Source organism: Canis lupus, chromosome 12 (genome assembly GCF_048164855.1).
Source record: "Canis lupus baileyi chromosome 12, mCanLup2.hap1, whole genome shotgun sequence".
In the NCBI taxonomy this organism is placed as follows: Eukaryota; Metazoa; Chordata; class Mammalia; order Carnivora; family Canidae; genus Canis; species Canis lupus.
Window position 1 is genome coordinate 26022438 of NC_132849.1, and position 20056 is coordinate 26042493.

The 20056-nt window shown below is 37.0% G+C and overlaps 1 protein-coding gene across 20 annotated transcripts in view; it reads right to left on the reverse strand.

Annotated features, from left to right (window-relative positions):
• IMMT (inner membrane mitochondrial protein) overlaps positions 1-20056 on the reverse strand; it is a 37417-nt gene that overhangs the window by 6470 nt on the left and 10891 nt on the right. For 2 of the 20 annotated variants that reach the window (XM_072770084.1, XM_072770097.1), the window contains 7 exons: positions 15421-15535; positions 13298-13402; positions 12849-12944; positions 9484-9620; positions 6418-6521; positions 4844-4979; positions 4195-4339 (listed from right to left, as the gene is read on the reverse strand). In XM_072770084.1, coding sequence (XP_072626185.1) covers positions 4195-4339; positions 4844-4979; positions 6418-6521; positions 9484-9620; positions 12849-12944; positions 13298-13402; positions 15421-15535 — 838 coding nt within the window. Of the gene's footprint in view, positions 1-566; positions 582-4194; positions 4340-4843; positions 4980-6393; positions 6524-9483; positions 9621-12848; positions 12945-13297; positions 13436-15420; positions 15536-20056 lie in introns of those variants that run through there. The other 18 variants (XM_072770081.1, XM_072770096.1, XM_072770093.1 and 15 more) reach the window with 16 other exon arrangements.

Sequence of the window (20056 nt, forward strand, 5' to 3'; positions counted from 1 at the left end):
ATCAAAGAGCTGAGGAGAAAAAAAGAGCTGAGAAGTAAAAAACAAAGTGGCAATAAGAGACTTACCAAATTCAACATGTGTAGCTCCTTTGGATACTGATTCAAATAAAACAACTAAAAAAACTCATTCTATAAAGTTTGGGGATATTTGAACACTAAACAGACACATGATGACATTAAAGAATTATTGTTTTAGTTGTGATAATGGCACAGTGTTTTTTAAAAACATACAGGAATTATTTACAACTGAAAAGGATATATGGTATTTGGGATCTGCTTCAATATAAGCTGGGGAAATGAATGACAAAAAACTAGCCATGTGTTGATAATTGCTGAAGTTGGATGACAGATCCATGAGCTTATTATAGTTTTCCTCCTACTTTTTACTATTTGAAATTTTACAAAATAAAAGTTTTAGCACATGAATACCAAAAAAATCTAAATCAGATTTATCACATGCAACATAATTCTATGTTATAAATTATTTAAGATTCTTTAGTTTAAGAATCATAGGCAAACAAAAAGACTTCAGTATTTTAAGAATCAAAACACATGTAATTTACTCACCTAGATCAGAAATACCTACAAAGGAAAAGAACAGTTTGAAAAAAAAAAACCATACATATTTGTTATTAATCATTAAATAGGAAAATCCAAAAAGAAATAAGGAATCAGAAACTAGTAACAGAAAAGTGTATTTAATATTAGAAAGCAAAACAATAGTTTATTTCTTAAAACTTAAAAGGACATAGAACAATATAAATCAAGGTAAATTCTAACATTTTGCAAAGAGTGTCATTCATACTGAAAGTAGCTTTGGTTTCCAGGGGCTCATCAGTATTTTTGCTAGAGCAATCAACTTAGTTTTTACACAGAAACTGCAATTCTCATTTACTAACACTGGCCCACCTGCCCCCACCCATTTATGCATTAGTTCATAGCATAACTCACTAAGTCTCAGTCTGGACTCTGTTCTCAGTACTAGACCTCTCCTAACATTTCAAATAATTAATATTTCCTCTTTGGAAACTTAAAAGCAGTGAACTCACATTAAATCTCCATTTAACCTGGGAAAATTAAATTAAGAACTATGACTGATTTGATGGTACAGGATAAAAAAGTAATTTGGATGAAGCACCACCCTGAGGACACAGTGATAGGAGAAGGGAAACACAGCCAGTCTCCTGCCTCTCAGCATGAGCTTCTTCTCTTCACATCATGGGCATGACTCTTGGATTCAGAAAGTTCAAAGACTGGTATTTTTCATCCAAAATGGTTCTAAAAGTCAACTACTTCATCTGGTATTAAACCAAAAAAAAAAAAAAAAGGAATCTGGTTGCCAATGTTGCAAGAAAAATGGGCAAGATGAACAAAATGAGATGTCAGTCTCAACAAGGTAAAAAATATAACTATACAGTCTATAACAATAAAAGAACTGTCCCCTGGAAATAATGAAAATCTACGCCCTGCACACTTCATTTTCCTATCCTTGCAACATCCACCAACGCTCCCCCTTAAAGGCTCCTTCTCCCTCCCCCCATATGGTGTTTATCATTCAGTTTGTTACGCTTTACATGTGTACACATCCTAAAACAATACACTATTTTGCTTTGCATGTTCTTAATTAAGCTTCATGTAAGCGGTATCCTATTCTATGTATTCTTCTCCAACTTTTTTTCTTAACATTTATGTTTGAGAGATATAGTTTTAGTTCATTCTTTTATACTGCCAAATGGAAAGCACATTTAGCAGTTTCGGATTTTTCTGCTCTTACAAATATAAGGCTGCTATGAATATTTTTATGTCACCTTGAACACCTGTGTGTCATCTTAGGCACATACCTAGGAGCTCACCAGTTGGATCAGGGAGCATATACATTCTGAACTTCACTAGATACCATAAGTTATGGTTCAACAAATCAATTGCTAAATGATCACTTCTAAGTTTCTTTCTATTCTTCATCTTCAGTGCCCCTGGCACACACACCAGGAGATCCCTATCACTCTGCCCTCAGATTACTTCAGCAGCTTTTAACTAGCTTCCTCGCCCTTAGACATCCCTTCCCTGCATGTTCAATGTCATGAAAATTAATTTTCCTCATTACAATCAGATCATTCCTCTTCTCAAAAGCCTAAAAGGGAGTCCTATATTGCCAATACAAATCAATCAGGCAGAGAAATGAGGCTAGTAGTGGGTAAGAATGAAATCTTGGCTCTATTTCCAACCTTGGGCAAATTATTTTAAACCTCTTTGTGTTTTAGTATTCCTATCTGTAAAATGAGAATAACAAAACTTTATCACATAGAGCTGTTATGAATTTTAATTTTTTTTTTAAGCAAGTGAGCAAGCATGTGCAACAGGAGTGTGGCAGGGAGGAACAGAGTTAGAGAAGGATAAAATCTCAAACAGGCTCCATAGCCATGATGGAGCCCAACGCAGGGCTCAACCTCACTCACTCAGAGATCATGACCTTAGCCAAAATCAAGACTCAAGACACTAAACTGAGCCACCCAAGCACCCAGGGCTGTTATGAATCTGAAATACGCATGAAGCACTCAGAACACAGTGCTACATACGAGATCATGCTAAATAATGTTGGCTGTTTTATGTTTGACACTGCTCAGTTATCGAGAACACAGAAAAGATACCAGACAAATGAATATCACCAGGACATTTATAACTTAGTGAAATAGGACTGAAGTCTGGCAGAAGTCTTAAATGAGTTCAGATTTCAGAGGCGAGGATATTTATCAAGGGCTGGGGTAAATGTGGAATAATTAACTATCTCCAGTGCAACATATCAGTAACACTGAAAGGAAAATTTGTGGCTGCAGGCAGAGGTGGAAGGGAAACTTTATCAGATGCCATGTACTTTTCAAATTCTATACCATGTAAATGTATAATCAATTTTTTCAATTAGTAAAAAATTAAAATGGAGATTGCACACATCTCACACACATGCACATACACAAGGTCAGAGACTACTGCAGGGGACTTTCACTTTCCACAGGATACATTCTCGTTTGTGTCAAGTTTCTCAACCTTGGTAGTAATGACATTCTGGACCACGTAATTCTTTGTTGTGAGGAGCTATTCTGTGCATTGCAGGGAGACTGGCAGCATCTCTGGCCTCTATCTACTGAATGCCAGTAGCACCTCCCTAATACAGCAGGCAAAAATGCCCTAGGTTGAGAATGATGACTTTAGGGTTTTCATATCTTCCCAAAGGCATTTTCAAAATCAGTGAAAGAATTTTTAAAGTTAATAACTTCAGAGGCTGGCTCAGAAATATGAGAATTTAACCTAGTGGGAAGACCATAGACAAGTACTTTAGAGGAGAGAAGGCAAATTCCTAGGGATGGAGCTCACAACCAACTCTCCATAAGCAGAGTCTGTACTGCTCTTTAGACTTTATTTCACCTATTTTGGCCAACCTAGATTCCCCCAACTATCTTACCAATGTCCCATTTATGCCAAGCAGCTAAACCTCAGGGACAGAGATACACACACAAAAACCAATGAATAAGAATAAGGATAATGGGGGCGCTAGACTGGCTCAGTGGGTCAATCTTGGGGTTGTGAGTTTAAGCCCCATGCTGGGTATAGTAATTACTTAAAAATAGACACTAGCATTTAAAGAGTATTTTGAATTTACCACGACTGGTAATTTATGTGACTGTTAGTACTCTCAGAGCACTTCAGGAAAATGTGACTATTCTCTGCAGTTACACTCTAAAATTCACAATCGGAGTTCCCTGCAGTCTGAACTATCTGCAAGTCGACAGTCATACAGATTTCTTTATCATGTGAGTTTTTAACCATACTGTCACTGAGAAGTCCTAAAGGCGTGCCTTAACTCATTACGAATATTTTTAAATTGAATAATTTCACATATATATAATATTCTAACAGATTGTCATTCTCACTTGGATTCTAAACTTTTTTTTTTCTTGAGTAGCAGAGATCTGAACAGAATCATGAGTTATGGAACTAAACATTGGCTGGAACTTGTGTCCACCATGACTAAAACCACAAGTGTGTCACCTATCATGGTTGTGATTGAAATAAAATGTGTAAAACACTGTATTGTACACCAAATGAGAGATGCATACCAGAGGGGTTTGGATTAGATGAATGGGGTTGAAGCAAGTTTAGCCAACCTCTTGTTAAAACACAAACAGAAAAGTACCAACACCTGAGTTACACTTACTCATCCCTTTCCATCCTGGCAGGACTTCTGGAGTAATACTGTCCAGTTCTCGTTTAAAGTCATCCCGGGCTTGGACCACCAGCTCATGATACTGAGACACAACCTTAGCCTCAGACTGAGCTGCTTTGACCTGAACAAATACAAGGGGAATGTGGTTAAAGTGAACAGGAATTACCATAACCTTCCAAAAAAAGAGAAATTATATTCATATATTTATATGTTGGCTGGGAAATACATAAAAAATAGAGAAAAAGCTAAAGCTCAGAAAAGGAACATAATATAAGCCTTGTAATTCAGACAAGCCCCTTGCCATCTTACTATCCCCCTGTCCCTCTCTCTGGTCTCAGGAAACTACTCATACAGACTAGATAAGTACACAAAGAAGATCTACTACAAAATGAAAATTTCCATTTAATAACCATGACCAAAAATGTTACCTATTATAAAAAGTATTGACAATAATGGATAATCCACTTTGCGCCCAAGTTTTTAAAATTAGTAACAACTACTATTCCTTGCAGGAGAAATGGGAGAAAGAAAGGAATCTATTATTTTCTTGAATTCTTCAAATCCTTTGACTAAAGGATTATATTTTTAAATTGTTTAAGTGCTATAAAAGACCTAGGAAACACACCTTTTGGACCACATTATCCAGATCAACTATCATGTTGTGAAGTTTCCCCTCTGCAGCAGTTATATGAGATTTGGCCCCAGGAACCTCTTCTTTTTTTGCATTTTCAATTACACTTTTCATCTTTTCTAGCTCTTCTCTGGAAACCAATAAAGCAAAACAAAGATTTAATATTATTCTTTATCAACCTTAGGAAAGAGTTTGATGTCAGTACCACATGTAATTGCTTAGAATCTATGAAAAAATATAATTTGAAAAAAAATTCCTCATTGTTTTTTCACAGTAAATACAGGTAGAGAAGCTTTCCTTACAACAACTGAAAACAGCTTGGTCAGAAGGCTAGATTTATTACTAACATAGACCAAAGGAATAGCGTGATGTACAAGGAAATATACAGGCTTCAGAACCAGGCAAACTTGGATTCAACTCCAAAATCAACTTCTCCTTTGTTGCTCACCCTTGCGTGGGGATTAGAAGTACTTAATGAAAAGAACCTGGAATAGTCCCTACCACAACAAGCGAACTTAATAAATGGCACTTTTTGCATTGATTAGGCTGACTCCCCCTGCCAATAAGACCTTAAGGAAGGGAAAAGCAAGGGAGGATACTGAAGAGCTCACTAAGCAAACATAGCTGGGCCTCAAGGAGTTCCCATTTAGTGTTTCACAAACTGGATGAATTATGGCCTACTCACCACAAAACACAGAACTCTAAAGACCTGATTCAAGGTCTAGTGATGTGAGCATAACATCTTAAATCTCCTAAAAGACACGATGACTTCAGGAGAAGACTTCCCTTTCTCTATCAATAATAAATATTTTATTGGGGCACCTGGGTGGCTCAGTCAGTTAAGCATCTGCCTTTGGCTCAGGTCATGATCCCAGGGTCCTGGGATTGAGCAAAGTGTTAGGCTCCCTGCTTAGCAGGGAGTCAGCTTCTCCGTCTCCCTCTGCCGCTCCCCCTGCTTGTGCTCACACTCTCTCTCTCTCAAGTAAATAATCTTTAAAAAAATGTATTTTATTAAAAATAACAAAATTTTGAATGACAGTGATTCCAAAATGTTGATGAGAACCTTTAGTCAAATGTAGGTTTCCATCATCAGAAGTCAATTTTAAACTTGGCTTGCTCAGTCCTAGTTTTAGCCAAATTCCAGAAATCAAGGTCTCAATGGCATAAAAATAGACCTATTAATAACTACTTTATAGTTAAGGCAAAGAGATTATGACATACTCTCAAAATTCTGATAAAACTGTCCAGGCCATCCCTGAGAAATCTTGAAATTATGGCAGAATCTCAGTAAATCTGTAGAGATACATCACCTATGCAACAATCCAAAGAAAAACTGCTTTTTATACAAGATCCTTTATATACGTTCTGCCAAATATATTTAGGCCTAATTATATTTTATTCCCTCTCCCTTTCTTAAACCTGTGTTCCTGAAACCAATACAGATCAAGTAGAGGTGAAGGGAAGGGTTTCTCTGCCTTCTCTTTCTATACAGACAGTACAAAGAAAACCCAGCCCAAAGAAAGTCACCAGGAGGCCCTAATTACTTGTTAAAGTCCATGAGTAATTACTTGGCTTTGAGAAGGGCATCAGCAGCCTCATCAACTGCCTTTCTGCGTTCCTTCAATGCACCCTCCACTGTGCGCCACTGAGCAGACTTCTTCTCACCTGCAATCTAAACAAAAGGCTTTATTTATGTAAACATGAATAACTACCATTACCGTTTATAGGATAAGCCAACATGGTTTAAATTTAGAAACAAGGGCATTAAATTCAAAGGTAAAAAATTTCAGTATTTCTTCAGAGTAGGGTCCCTTAATCTAAGGTTCATGGTTAGGACCAAAGTTCACGAACCTCATCAACACCCCCCTCAATACCAACGAACAAAACTATGAAAGATTGTGGTCTAGCACATATAAATATTTTCTAAGGAGAGATGACTTTGTTATGAGATTCACAAAAGGAGATTATGAAGCAGAAAAGGTTAATAAGAACAAGAACTTTATGAATTGTTTGTTGATCACTCTTCAATGAAGCACCACAATTTAAAATTTGAATTGTAGGTCTGTCTACCAAAATCAGTTTAAGGCTAAGTAGAAAGTTTATACATTCATACAGTCCTTACTCCTCCAACACATCATCTTCAAGAATGACCCTCTCTAACTGGTAAAGTGAAAATCAACTATTATCAAACCCACTGCCCCACCTGGAGCTGAATTTTGTAAAATGTTATACACACACATACACACACACACAAAAGGGTTCCTTAAAAATCCTTATAGAGGTCCAAGGATAAGCTATTTTGTAGAATAAACAGTAGAATCCTACTATTAAGCCAAATCCAACTATTCCAAAACACTGCTTTGAGAAAGTAATTCTGTATCTATTTTAAGAGCCCTTGTGCACCAGTTTTTTTTTGTTTTGTTTTTTGTTTTTTTTTACTAGAAGAAACAAGAAGTTGGAATCCATTTTTAACATTTCAAACCTTCTGTTCATTCATATTTCTGGTTATTTTGTAACACTAGCTAATACCCTCTAATCTAATTAACCACTACTGTAAGATGTCCTTTAGTTGTAAAATCTTGATCTCAACAGATTTCATACGATCTAAATCCACACGCATTACATATTGTGTGTTCACTGGGAAGAGGAAATACCCTCTTACATAGTCTTCTGCCAAAGTAAATACTATGGACATTTAAATCTTCTAATAAGGCGCCTGGGTGGCTCAGTTAGTTAAGCATCTGCCTTCAACTCAAGTCATGATCCCAAAAAGGTCCTAGGGATGGAGCCTCACATGAGGCTCCCTGCTCAGTGGGGAGCCTGCTTCTCCCTCTCCCCATCCCGCTCATGCTCTCTCTCAAATAAAAATAAAATATTTTTTAAAAATAAAAATAAATAATAAAGCTTTTATTCAGTGTCCTGAAACATACCAATCTACTTGCATTTGAACCCAACTCCCTGCCTTCCCACATCTGCATAGCCAAAATATTAAGTATTCTCTGCGTGGTTTCCACTTTTCTGACTGAACTCTGACTGAAATTTAAATTTCTTCTTTCTTGTACTTTGAATAAACCAAAATTTTAAGTTTTTTTAAAGGCTGAAATTTCAGGCTATTTACATCAAAGCCCTAATTTAACTTTTTTTGTGATTTATGTGCACAGGACTAAAACAATGCAGTGTGTTTCAATTTTGTAAAAAGTACACAGTGTGGCAAAGTAATTTTACTAATCATGCAAGATCCTGATCCCTGAGATTCATAGTTTATGTACTTATTTTTACTCTTTAAATGACCTAGTATCAAGAAACATTTTTACACACTGAATAACTGAATGTAATTATAAAAAAAAAAAATAATTAACTCCAGGTATTAACAGTTTTAAATCAATGTAATTACTTTATTCTCTAAAGTGCTCAATATAAGTTAAATAATCATCTTTAAGCATTTAAAATAGCTGGTGTCAGGGGCACCTGGGTGGCTCAGTCAAGTGTCTGACTCTTGCTTAAGTCTTGATCTCAGGGTCATGAATTCAAGCCCCATATTGGGCTCCACGTTCAACAAACAAATAAATGAAAATACTAAAATAACTGGTATGGGGGTACATGGGATCTCTATTTTTTTCTTTTTTTGAGAGAGTGTGAGAAGCAAGGGTGGGGGCAAAGGGAGAGGGAGAATCAGGCTGGCACTATGCCCAGCTCAGAGCAGACACAGGGCTCAATGCTCGATCTCATGACCCTGAGATCATGATCTGAGCCAAAATCAAGTAGGATACTTAACCGACTGAGCCATCCAGGCATCCCTCTGTATTATTTCTTATAACTGTGTATCAATCTAAAAGTATCTCAAATAATAATAAAAAATAAATTAATTAATTAATTAAAGTATATCAAAGTAAAAAGTTTATTTTTAAAAAATGGCAAAAAGAGGGATCCCTGGGTGGCGCAGTGGTTTGGCGCCTGCCTTTGGCCCAGGGCGCGATCCTGGAGACCTGGGATCGAATCCCACGTGGGGCTCCCGGTGCATGGAGCCTGCTTCTCCCTCTGCCTGTGTCTCTGCCTCTCTCTCTCTCTCTCTCTCTCTGTGTGACTATCATAAAAAAAAAAAAAAAAAAAAAAGGCAAAAAGAATATAAATAAATTTTTTTTAATTTTAATTAAAAATGGTTGGAAACTTTAAAGTGAAAAAAAGTAAATGACAAGGGACGCCTGAGTGGCTCAGTGGCTGAGCGTCTGCCTTTGGCTTAGGGTGTGATCCTGGGATTCGGGATTGAGTCCCACATCGGGCTCCTTGCAGGCCTGCTTCTCCCTCTGCCTGTCTCTCTCTCTCTCTCTCTCTCTCTCTCATGAATAAATAAATCTTTTTTTTTTTCTTTTTTTTTTTTTAAAAAGCAAATGACAAGTAATATTCAAGCACTATTAAGATATGAAAGCAAATATGAACTAATTCTTGTACCATATCATTGTTGTGAGATAAAACTGTATATAAAACTCATTAAAAATAACATTTAAAGATTTTTCCTGCCTTGCTTATTTAAAAAAACAATTACTCTAGGTAGTCTTCACTTACTGAGAGAAAGCCCCTACTAGAAGGAAGAAATCAGTCCTAAATACTACATCAATACCCATTCTTTGGCTCACCTCCGAATTGTCCATGGCTGCTTTCAAGATGTTGGAGTGTGCGTTGACAGCCTGAACCGCAGCATTCTGAGCTACAATGGCCTGTTGAGTGATGTGAGCGGTTTGGCTCAGAGCATCTTCTAAGCTCTTGGCTACAGCTGAAATACATACAGAAGAGTTAAAAAACAAATCCTTCCATTGTACATAACTTTAAATTTCCCTTCTTCTCCTACTGAGTCCTCCATTGAATTTCCTCAAAAATGTAAGAACAAAAAATATAGATTTAGAAAATCAGTTTTATTTGAAGGTATGATAAAATGCTAGTAGATTATTAAATCTGGTGGACATATCTATGGGGATTCATTATACTATTTTTACTTTTATATATAACTGAATTTTTTCAAAATAGTGTTTTGGGTTTTTTTAAGACAAAAAAATGCTTAAAGAAGGCTAGCATATACTTCAAATAGAAGAACAAGGGTTTAAGCACTGTTAGCTCTTTATAGTTATTAGAGGCTGTAAATTCAACATAACCACCAGCTTTTTCAATTTAAATAATGATCCTACAGATCCACAGGGAAAAAGAGGTGCCCATTTCATCTCCTCAGCAGGAAGGGATACTCATAGCAACTTATATAACCAAAATATGAGTAGATAACAGATATGAGAAAGAAAAAGATAAGGAAACACGTCAACAAAAAAGAAAAACTGGGATCCCTGGGTGGCGCAGCGGTTTACCACCTGCCTTTGGCCTGGGGCATGATCTTGGAGACCCAGGATCGAATCCCACGTCGGGCTCCCGGTGCATGGAGCCTGCTTCTCCCTCTGCCTATGTCTCTGCCTCTCTCTCTCTCTCTCTGTGTGTGACTATCATAAATAAATAAAAATTAAAAAAAAAAAAAAAAAGAAAAACTGGTTTGGGAATGGACAGTGTTTTTTCCATAAAAGAACTCCAGAAACAGCCAGATAGATACCAGTGTGCAAGAAACTATGACCTCTAAGATCATATTTCTATATGCTGCTTCAGAAATTTTTTAAAAATCCAATTAAAAAAAATAATGTAAGGGGTGATTCTAGATATAATATTAAAATGGTCAAATGAAGGGAATCCCTGGGTGGCTCAGCAGTTTAGCACCTGCCTTCCGCGCAGGGCATGATCCTGGAGTCCCGGGATCAAGTCCCACATCAGGCTCCCTGCATGGAGCCTGCTTCTCCCTCTGCCTGTGTCTCTGCTTCTCTCTCTGTCTCTCATGAATAAATAAATAAAATATTTTTAAAAAATGGTCAAATGAAAAAGCGCCAGTGAGAAGACTAATTTATCAGATATCAGATGATTAAAAAAAGGGAAAATGTATTTGGCAGGTAAGACAAAAACAAAAGATGCTTTTAAGCAAAAGCAGCTTAAGCTAGAGATAAACAGAACTTATGAACCACCTGAGGTACTTGTGCAACAAACATAAAAGAAGGTAATGATGACAAAAGACTAAGTCATGAACGTGAGACTGGGGTCCACTTGAAGACACAGGATATATGAAGAGAGGGGTTTAATAAAGAGAAAAAGAGGCAGGGAGGCATGAGTTAACAGGGAGGGGCACATGAGAGCACAGATAACAGTAAACCACTTCACGTGGCTCACAGACCCAAAGCCTTCTTCAGGTCTATTCACTGTACTTTGATTCCTCTCCCCCGCACTTTCTTCTTTGTTTTGTTTTGTTTTGTTTTGTTTTTGCTATTGAGTTGTAGGAGTTCCATATATATTTTGGGCATTAACCCCTTTTCAGACACATGGTTTGCAAATAGTCTCTATTCCACTAGTTCCCTTTTTGTTTTGCTAGTTGTTTCTCTTGCTGTACCAGAAGCTTTTTTAGTTCAATGTAGTTCCATTTGCTGATTTTATGTGCTTTGATTCTTGATAAAAATTACAAACACACTCATTTTAAAAATAAAGCTTGGGAAAAAACTAAGAGGTGACAGACAGAATCCTTATAATTTTCATTTTGCCCAAAACAAAAGAGAAGAACTAGACACACACACAGAAAAAGGAGCGTGATGAAACAGACATCACCATCTTAAATGTACAACTTACTTCAAAGAATCTACATAATAAAAAGGAAAAAGTGAAAAGTAAAAAAAAAAAAATGAATAAAAGAAAAAATTGATCTTGATTAGATATAGTAGAGAACTCAGGAAAAATTAGGTAGTGGAGAAAAAAGTATAGAAATATTTCACATATTTGGAAGTCTTCACTCAACATTCTCAATTATTTGTAACCATGGTCAATAACTCAGAAGAATGCAACAAAAACAAAAACAAAATCCAAGGAGCCAAACTAAAGCCCTGCATCTATGCTCCTTCTGTTCCTTCTACTCTACACAATTCTAACAAACCTGCCCCCCCCCAACCCCCAAGTAGGGCAGAACCAAAGCTATTAGAAGGGAAACAGGAATCATTCAAGACAGACAGACAGCAGAAGGAAGTCATGGGGAGAGACAAAAAACAAAAATGAAAACCTGAAAGTATAAACAGCTGCTGTAAGACTTAAACATTTCGGGACACCTGAGTGGCTCAGTGGTTGAGCATCTGCCTTTGGTTCAGGACATGATCCCAGTCTGGGGATCGAGTCCTGCATCAGGCTCCCTGTGAGGAGCCTGCTTCTCCCTCTGCCTATGTCTCTACCTCTCTCAGTATCTCTCATGAATAAATAGATAAAATCTTTAAAAAAAAAAAAAAAAGACTTAAACATTTCTCAGTTCAGCAAAATGCTGCATACTCCCACCTGCAGAGACGTCATTATACTGCAGCACAGTACAATAATGACATCCCCTCTGCCTTAAGACAGAAAAATACATTGGTAGGTATCTAATCTTTTTCAAAACTATCAAAAAGTTTAACATAAAATCGAAACTTAAAAAGGCATATGCTTCAGTTAGCTGGAAACCAGCAATGTGTAGAACATTCCATCCCCTGCCAATGTCACTTAAGGGGCCCACTAGATACAAAGGCTGGTAATAAAACAGAGCAGGAGCTATTTTGACCTGCACAAATAAATCTATGAGTTAAACAATTAAAAGACACTCAGGGAAGTTGCCAAAATACAAACAATTTCTGTTCCACAGAATACAAAGGCGCTTTAGCACAAACCCTAATAAACACAAATGGATTAAGTGCAGGTATCATTCGGAGTTTTCTCCAACTGTACACTTTTACCCAGGCAAAAGAAGATTAAATGGAAAGAATATAAATGATGACATAAAAGTGGTGCATAGAGAAATGCTACCAAAGAAACCAAAGTAACTAACAGATGAGTAACACGTGCCAATGGCTTTGGAAGACAGCAACTGACAGAGATGACCCGAACTGTTTAAGAAGCAGTCTGGTTTACATACACTCAATCTTAACTTGTTCTTGTTTTTCCTGTTGTGCAAGGCGAGCTGCAACTTCTTCGGGTGGTCGCTCCCGTACAGAAGTTGAGGATGCTTCCTCTTGCAGCAAAAGTAAATAAGAGGAAATCACATTTCAGCACAAAATTTCAATAGCTCAGAGGGATAGAAAAACACCATTGTTTGTACTTGCCAGTTCTATTAACTGAGGGCATTTTTGTCATTAGGATTCTAAAACCACATCATCAATGATTCCAACATGAATAAAAGATCAGCTCTTAAACCTCGTGCTTTCAGGGATTTATTCAGACTCTGAAATTTAGAAAATTCCCTAAGCAAGTCTGCAAATAAAAACCAGTATAAATGGGTACTTAAAAACTGTCTAGAGGTTACTGAGGCATTAAATAGTTCTGATGAGCAAATCATTTATAAAACTACAATTATAAATAAACTACCTGAAGCTGCAGGCTTGGGTTGCCCTTCACCAATTCCAGGGTGCCCAGTTTTTATAGATTCCTCATGCTGAACCGCAGGGGCTGGGACTGATGGTGTATCACCTGCTGCAGAAATAACTCGAGCTGCCTCTGTAGGTCCTACAAATATATGTTACTCACGATATTTATAGTTTCCTGGGTTAACACAGGAGCACACAGGAATCTACTACTATTAGCACCCACTTCACATCTGACTCCTTACAAATACACGTACTGCCTCTACTCAAACACGCAAATAGACGATGGCCCTCTCCCCCATAGACATAAACCCACACAAGATGGACAATGGTGGGAAATGTACAGAGAAAGGAGTCTCATCAGCACCCATTGCATTTTAACCATCAGCATTCTCAGGCAGGGCTTCTAGTAACCGTACTAAATGGTATTAAATCCTAATGTATGAGAAGTGGGCATAAGATTTTCGTAACAAAAAAAAAAGACTTTCATAACAAGGGAAAGTAGCAACAAAGGAAATCAGAGTCTGTCATGAAGAAGGTAGACAAAAAAAGTAACCAAAAAAATATTTTTTAACTGCTTTGAACAGTGGTAGAGATGAAAGAAGAGGTGTGAGCAAGAACAGTATGAGAGTTTAAAACACAAAAGAAGAAACAAAGGCTGAAAAAAAAAATCAAGAGTTTATAAACAAGTGTTGGAAAAGAAAATGAACAATTCTAGAGGTAAAACAGAAGAGGAAAAAAAGAGCAACGTAATAGAGAAAATAAATTTAAAACTGAAAGTCCCGGGATCCCTGAGTGGCGCAGCGGTTTGGCGCCTGCCTTTGGCCCAGGGCGCGATCCTGGAGACCCGGGATCGAATCCCACGTCGGGCTCCCGGTGCATGGAGCCTGCTTCTCCCTCTGCCTCTCTCTCTCTCTCTCTCTCTCTCTCTCTCTGTGACTATCATAAAGAAATAAAAATTAAAAAAAAAAAAAAAAAAAAAAAAAAAAAAAACTGAAAGTCCCATTTAAAAGATAAAGCTGGACTATCACAAGCTTATTAACTGTTCTCCTTGCCCTGCCCTTGGTCCCTTTATCTATTCTGCACAACAGCCAATGATTTTACTCAAATAAAAGTCAGAGATCAATCCCTAGGCTCAGAACTCTCCAAACACCTTCCCATCTCACTCAGAATATGAAGCAAACATTTTATAACGGCCTCCAAAGACTGCCTCAATAGGCTTCCTGCTTCCTCATTTTCTCTCTTCTCTTCCACTCCAGTTTCCTATGTTCCTTACTAGTTAAATATACCAAGCCTTAGCACTAATCCTTTCCTTAGGATGCTTTTCTCCCATTAGCCTTTTATATATGCCTTACTCTCTCATCTCTTTCTAGTCTTTGCTCAAATGACATCTTCCAGGTGGGGCTTTCCTTACCTACTCCATTTCAAATTGCAATATTCCCCCCAACACATCACTTCTGACATCCTATACACTTTACACGTATATTTATATATGATCTTCGTCCCCCTCATCCCACTAAGAAATATTTGCAGAGTTTGTGTTTGCTTTTATTCTTTTGTTCACTGCAACAGCCCCAGTACCTAGAAGAATGTTTGGCACATAGCAGACAATCAGTGAATATTTGCTGAATGAAAGCAAGCCAAGAGGTTAAATTGAGGACAGACGTGACTAAGGAGAAATACAGATCAAATAAATACTAAGCAGGTTAGAGTTAGACAAGTGCCGTAAATTAGGACAGAGTAACTGGCAAACCATGAAGTGGGGAAAAAAAAAACAAAAAAACAAAAAACAAAAAACCCAGACCACAGCTAGATCACTAAGAGGGGAAACAGGCTAAGAGTCAGAGGGGAAAAATGTAAAGAAAAAGTGTTGCAGGCATGACAATTCTTGCCATTATCCTCACTCAACAGCTACTCACAATAAAGTACAATTATATATCCCACTCAATTCCTAAAATAAATGTCAAATGATAGGTATGATTGGTATAAACACTCATTCCCTGGTGAGAACTAGGCCCCAGAAGAATGCTTCATTGGGTAAGGGCTCACTCTTAACCCTGGGTACAAATACATTTAAACAATTCAATTACCAGTAATTTTTAAAAAACTGATTCTAAGTATAGGTACCTGGTGTTGAAGCTGGAGTACCTTCTCCCTTCTGTTTTTGGAGTTGTGAGGCAGGCTGTTTAGATTCTTTCATTACCTCTGATACACTAGAGATTTTTAGTGGACCAGACTGAATCTTGGAAATAAAAGACATGTAAAATTTCAGATGTAATACTGTTTAAAAAAAAAAAAAGGCAATATACAATAACTTGTATTATTTCAAAAGTCAAGTCTTTCAGGTTTTTTTCATATAAAGTTAACACTACACAATATTATCTTATTAACCACAGTAAGGCAAGAGAAGCCATCATTCTAGAAAAATACAGCTGAAAAATTTCACTCCAAATGACGGCCCATATTTTCATAGTAACAAGGCCCACTCTTAGGACAAATAATAAAGTACACAATACAGAGCCTTCCCTTTAAAAATACCATTTCTTGGGGTACCTGGGTGGTTCAATTAGATAAGCATCTGCCTTCAGCTCAGACCATGATCCCAAGGTCCTGCTTCTCTCTCTCCCTCTGCTGCTCTCTCACTCTCTCAAATAAAATCTTTTAAAAAATAAAGTTTCTTTTATGTATACAACATTGAGAAGACCATTTCCATCTGCTTTCTAAATCAAATTCCATTGTCTTCTACATTCAATTAGAAACAAATAACTTTCAGAGGCTCTGAGTAAAACTCAAAGTATTTTGTTTCTTTAATCTCTCGATTCATGCAACTGGACATTAAAAAACACAATAATTGCAATGTCCGCTTTTCTCTTTCTCACTTACCATGCCTTAAGTTTAAGATCCTGTTCATTAACAGGACTGCCTGGCAAAATTTGCTGGCAAAAATTACTGAGTAACTGAAATATTTTCATTTACCACGTATGGTATGCCATTTTGCCAGAATTTGGCAACGAAACTCAGATATATCAAAAGAGTACTCAAATCATAACAGAAATGGTTCTGAACTTTGTCACTACCAGAAATTAGAAATATATGCGTTTTTTATTAAAATTTTATCATTTAAATCATAAAATACACACTCACTATAACAAAATAACATCAAGACATATTAATGGTTTTATTTTGCCCCTTTTACTGCTCTTTTCCCCTTACAGCACTCTTAGGCAACCACAGCCAATAGCCTGAAATCTATCTTTCCACCCCAGAGCTGATGGCAGACACTTAACCACTGAGCTACTCAGGGGTCCCTCAATATTTTAATGTAACTGCAAAACCCACAACTTGGTCAATTATTCTATTTTTTGGACATTCAAGTTGGTTCCTGCCTTTTTTGTTATTAAAACATCCTTGTCGGGCAGCCTGGGTGGCTCAGCAGTTTAGCGCCGCCTTTGGCCCAGGGCATGATCCTGGAGACTCGGGATTGAGTTCCACCTTGGGCTCCCTGCATGGAGTCTGCTTCTCCCTCTGCCTCTCTCTCTGAATCTCATGAATAAATAAATAAAATCTTAAAAAAAAAAAAAAAAAATCCTTGTCCAGGTAACTGAAAAGCACTGTAGTTTGGACAGTTTCCAAAAGAAGTGCTGGGTCTAAGAGGTTTTATATATACATACACACACACATACACACACACATACTTTTTTTAAAGATTTTATTTATTCATGAGAGACACACAGAGGCAGAGACACAGGCAGAGGAAGAAGCAGGCTCCCTGCAGTGAGCCTGACATGGGACTCAATCCTAGGACCCCATGATCATGACCTGAGTCAAAGGCATTCAACTACTGAGCCACCCAGGCATCTGAAGGTTTTGTATTTTTAACATTAATAGATTACTTTCACATAAGGCTCTAGCAACTTACATTCTCACAATGAACTTGTGTGTATCTGTGTGTGTATAAATAAGACCTATTTCCAGACTTAGTTGTTCTATTTCTCTCATTTCTAATCCTGTGTCAAAATCTTATTTTTCTATTAAAGTAGGATTATAACAAAGTCAAATACCTGGAAAAACAAGTGTCTTCTGACCCTTCCCCAACCCAATACTGTTTTGAAATATTCTTGGCTACATTATTTATCCTTTCATGGGAATTTTAAAATCATCTTATCTGATTCTTCAACCTCTAGAAAAACCCATTAGAATTCTTATTAGGTATATGTGTGTGTATACAAATGCCATGTCTCTCAAATATATACAAGTTTAGGGAAAATTTGAGAGAAATGAATATTTGAGAAAAAGGACATTTTTATGATATTAAGTCCCATTGAGGAACATAATATTTGTCTCCATTTAGGTAGGTCTTACTCCATGTCCATCAAAAAGATTTTAAATGTATCTTCTCTTAATATTTATACCTATGCATAAATAATCATGTTGGCACCAAAGGAATTATCATAAAATAAAATGCATAGTTTCTAAAAGCAACAAGTTGGTAATAACGCACAGGAGTAGAGAATGAATAAATGGTGAAAATTAAAAACTAAAACCCTAACTGCTACTGTAATTCAGAGATGAGAAAATATACATGTTGGCACCAAAGGAATTATCATAAAATAAAATGCATAGTTTCTAAAAGCAACAAGTTGGTAATAACACACAGGAGTAGAGAATGAATAAATGGTGAAAATTAAAAACTAAAACCCTAACTGCTACTGTAATTCAGAGATGAGAAAATATACTTTGGTATATGTAGTGAAGGATGTAGGTTTTGAAGAGAACATTAGTAGGCAAAAGAAAAGGTCACTCTGAGTACAAGACCACCAAGAGAAAAAAAGTACAAGTAGAAGTGATCTTTGTTTAGCTCTCTGCTTTAACAAAGGCCCTTGAAACAGTGTCTGGTACATAATACTCACTTGATCGATATTTGCTGAATAAATGAATGGAAAGCACAAGGCATATTTTTTTGTAAGGTTAACTGGCATGAAGCTAAGGATTTATGTGCAGGACCACTCAGAGATAAGGCTGGAAAGATAAATAAGAGCCAGACTGCAATGTGTATTAAATGTCACCCTAAAAACCAGCAAAAACCATAACCTACAGAATAAAGGAACAAATGGCTAGCTCCCAGGCTAACTTTTTAACCACTCCTTGCTTTATTCTCCTTATACTGAACATGAAACAATCTCTAAAGTCTCTATAGTTTTTATATTCTGTGGTCTCCTGTCTTTCAAATGATAAGAAATGTAAAAAATTTACTGGTAAGTGATATAAAAATATCATGAAAATGTGATAGCACTTATTTTAGATAATTCTCTGGTACTGATATGAGCATGGACTAGATTATGTTAGGAGGGGAGATCTCAGCAGTGGAGAGAGGGAGGAAAGTCTTGGGCGGGGAAGAGAAACAGGTCAAGTTTGGTGATAAAGTATTAAGTTTGATGATAAAGTCATAAAGGTTAGAAATGGAGTAAGGACAGCTGTAATCCAAGAAAAAAAATAAATATCAGAGATTAAACAAGATAGCTAACAAAATATAGGAAACTATGAAGATGAATCCAAGAATTCTAACCCAACTGTGTGACAGCATAGTGCTATCTTTAACATAAAAAAGCAAATTAGGGGGCAGCCCGGGTGGCTCAGCGGTAGCGCCGCCTTCGGCCCGGGGCATGATCCTGGAGACAGGGATCAAGTCCCACGTCCGGCTCCCTGCGTGGAGCCTGCTTCTACCTCTGCCTGTCTCTCTCTCTCTCTCTCTCTCTCTCTCTTTCTCTGTGTGTGTGTGTCTCTAAGAAATAAATAAAATCTTTGAAAAAAAAATAAAAAATAAAGCAAATTAGGAAAAGTGTAACTTCTGAGGTAGGGCAGAATGGACCTGCCAAGTAATCCAAATGGGAATGTTCAGAAAGACTGCTAGAGTGGAATGCGAAGAGGCCATGACTATCGAGAGAGATAAACAATCTACGAAGAATGACACTTGAAGTCCTGTCAAGCAAGAAAAGAACACTATTCTCAACTCTTCAGCTTACTCCATTCTCCTAGAATTGCTCTCAGCTATTTCTCCTGGATCGTGTAGGTTAAAATAGATTTTAGAATGAATCTACAGAATTCTGTTCCCTGACTACTGAAGCTATAAAACTCTCTTGGCCAACATACACATTTTAAAGTTCATGTGAAAGAATATATGATGTAGAAGACTAAGAATATTTTGAAAAAGCATGATAAGGTTGGGGGAAGCTATCAGAGGACATTTGCTTTCTCAAATAATAACGCTGTTATAAGATTTATCTCTAGGCTATGATAGATACTAGAGAATAGAGGTCCGCTCACTTTCTAAGAAAATACTGATCAGTATTGTTCAGCATTACAGTACAAACACCCACAACCAAATCAGGAAAAAAAAAAAATTGATGACCTCTTCTGTGAATTTTTTTTTCAAGCAGTTGTTTGGGTAAAGAAATATTTAAGATGTTTAAAAAAAATTTAAACCTAGGGGAGGAGGGGAAGTTTCAAACTCTGAACATATACAAAGTTCCAGAAATACCAGAAGATATTCCTGTCAACTAATCAGTAAGTAGCTGAAAATTCTGTGACTTTTGTTTTATGGTCTAAAAAGAGCCACTAACTATAACCACTTGGGTTCTGTGCCATGACCATTCATTCTATGTTTATGCTTTTAGTGTTTTAAGTCATGGCTTGATAGCTCCAACAATGTAGGCTGTCACAGACCACCCTCCATTCACAGGGCAGCAATGGTTACCTCTGCTCA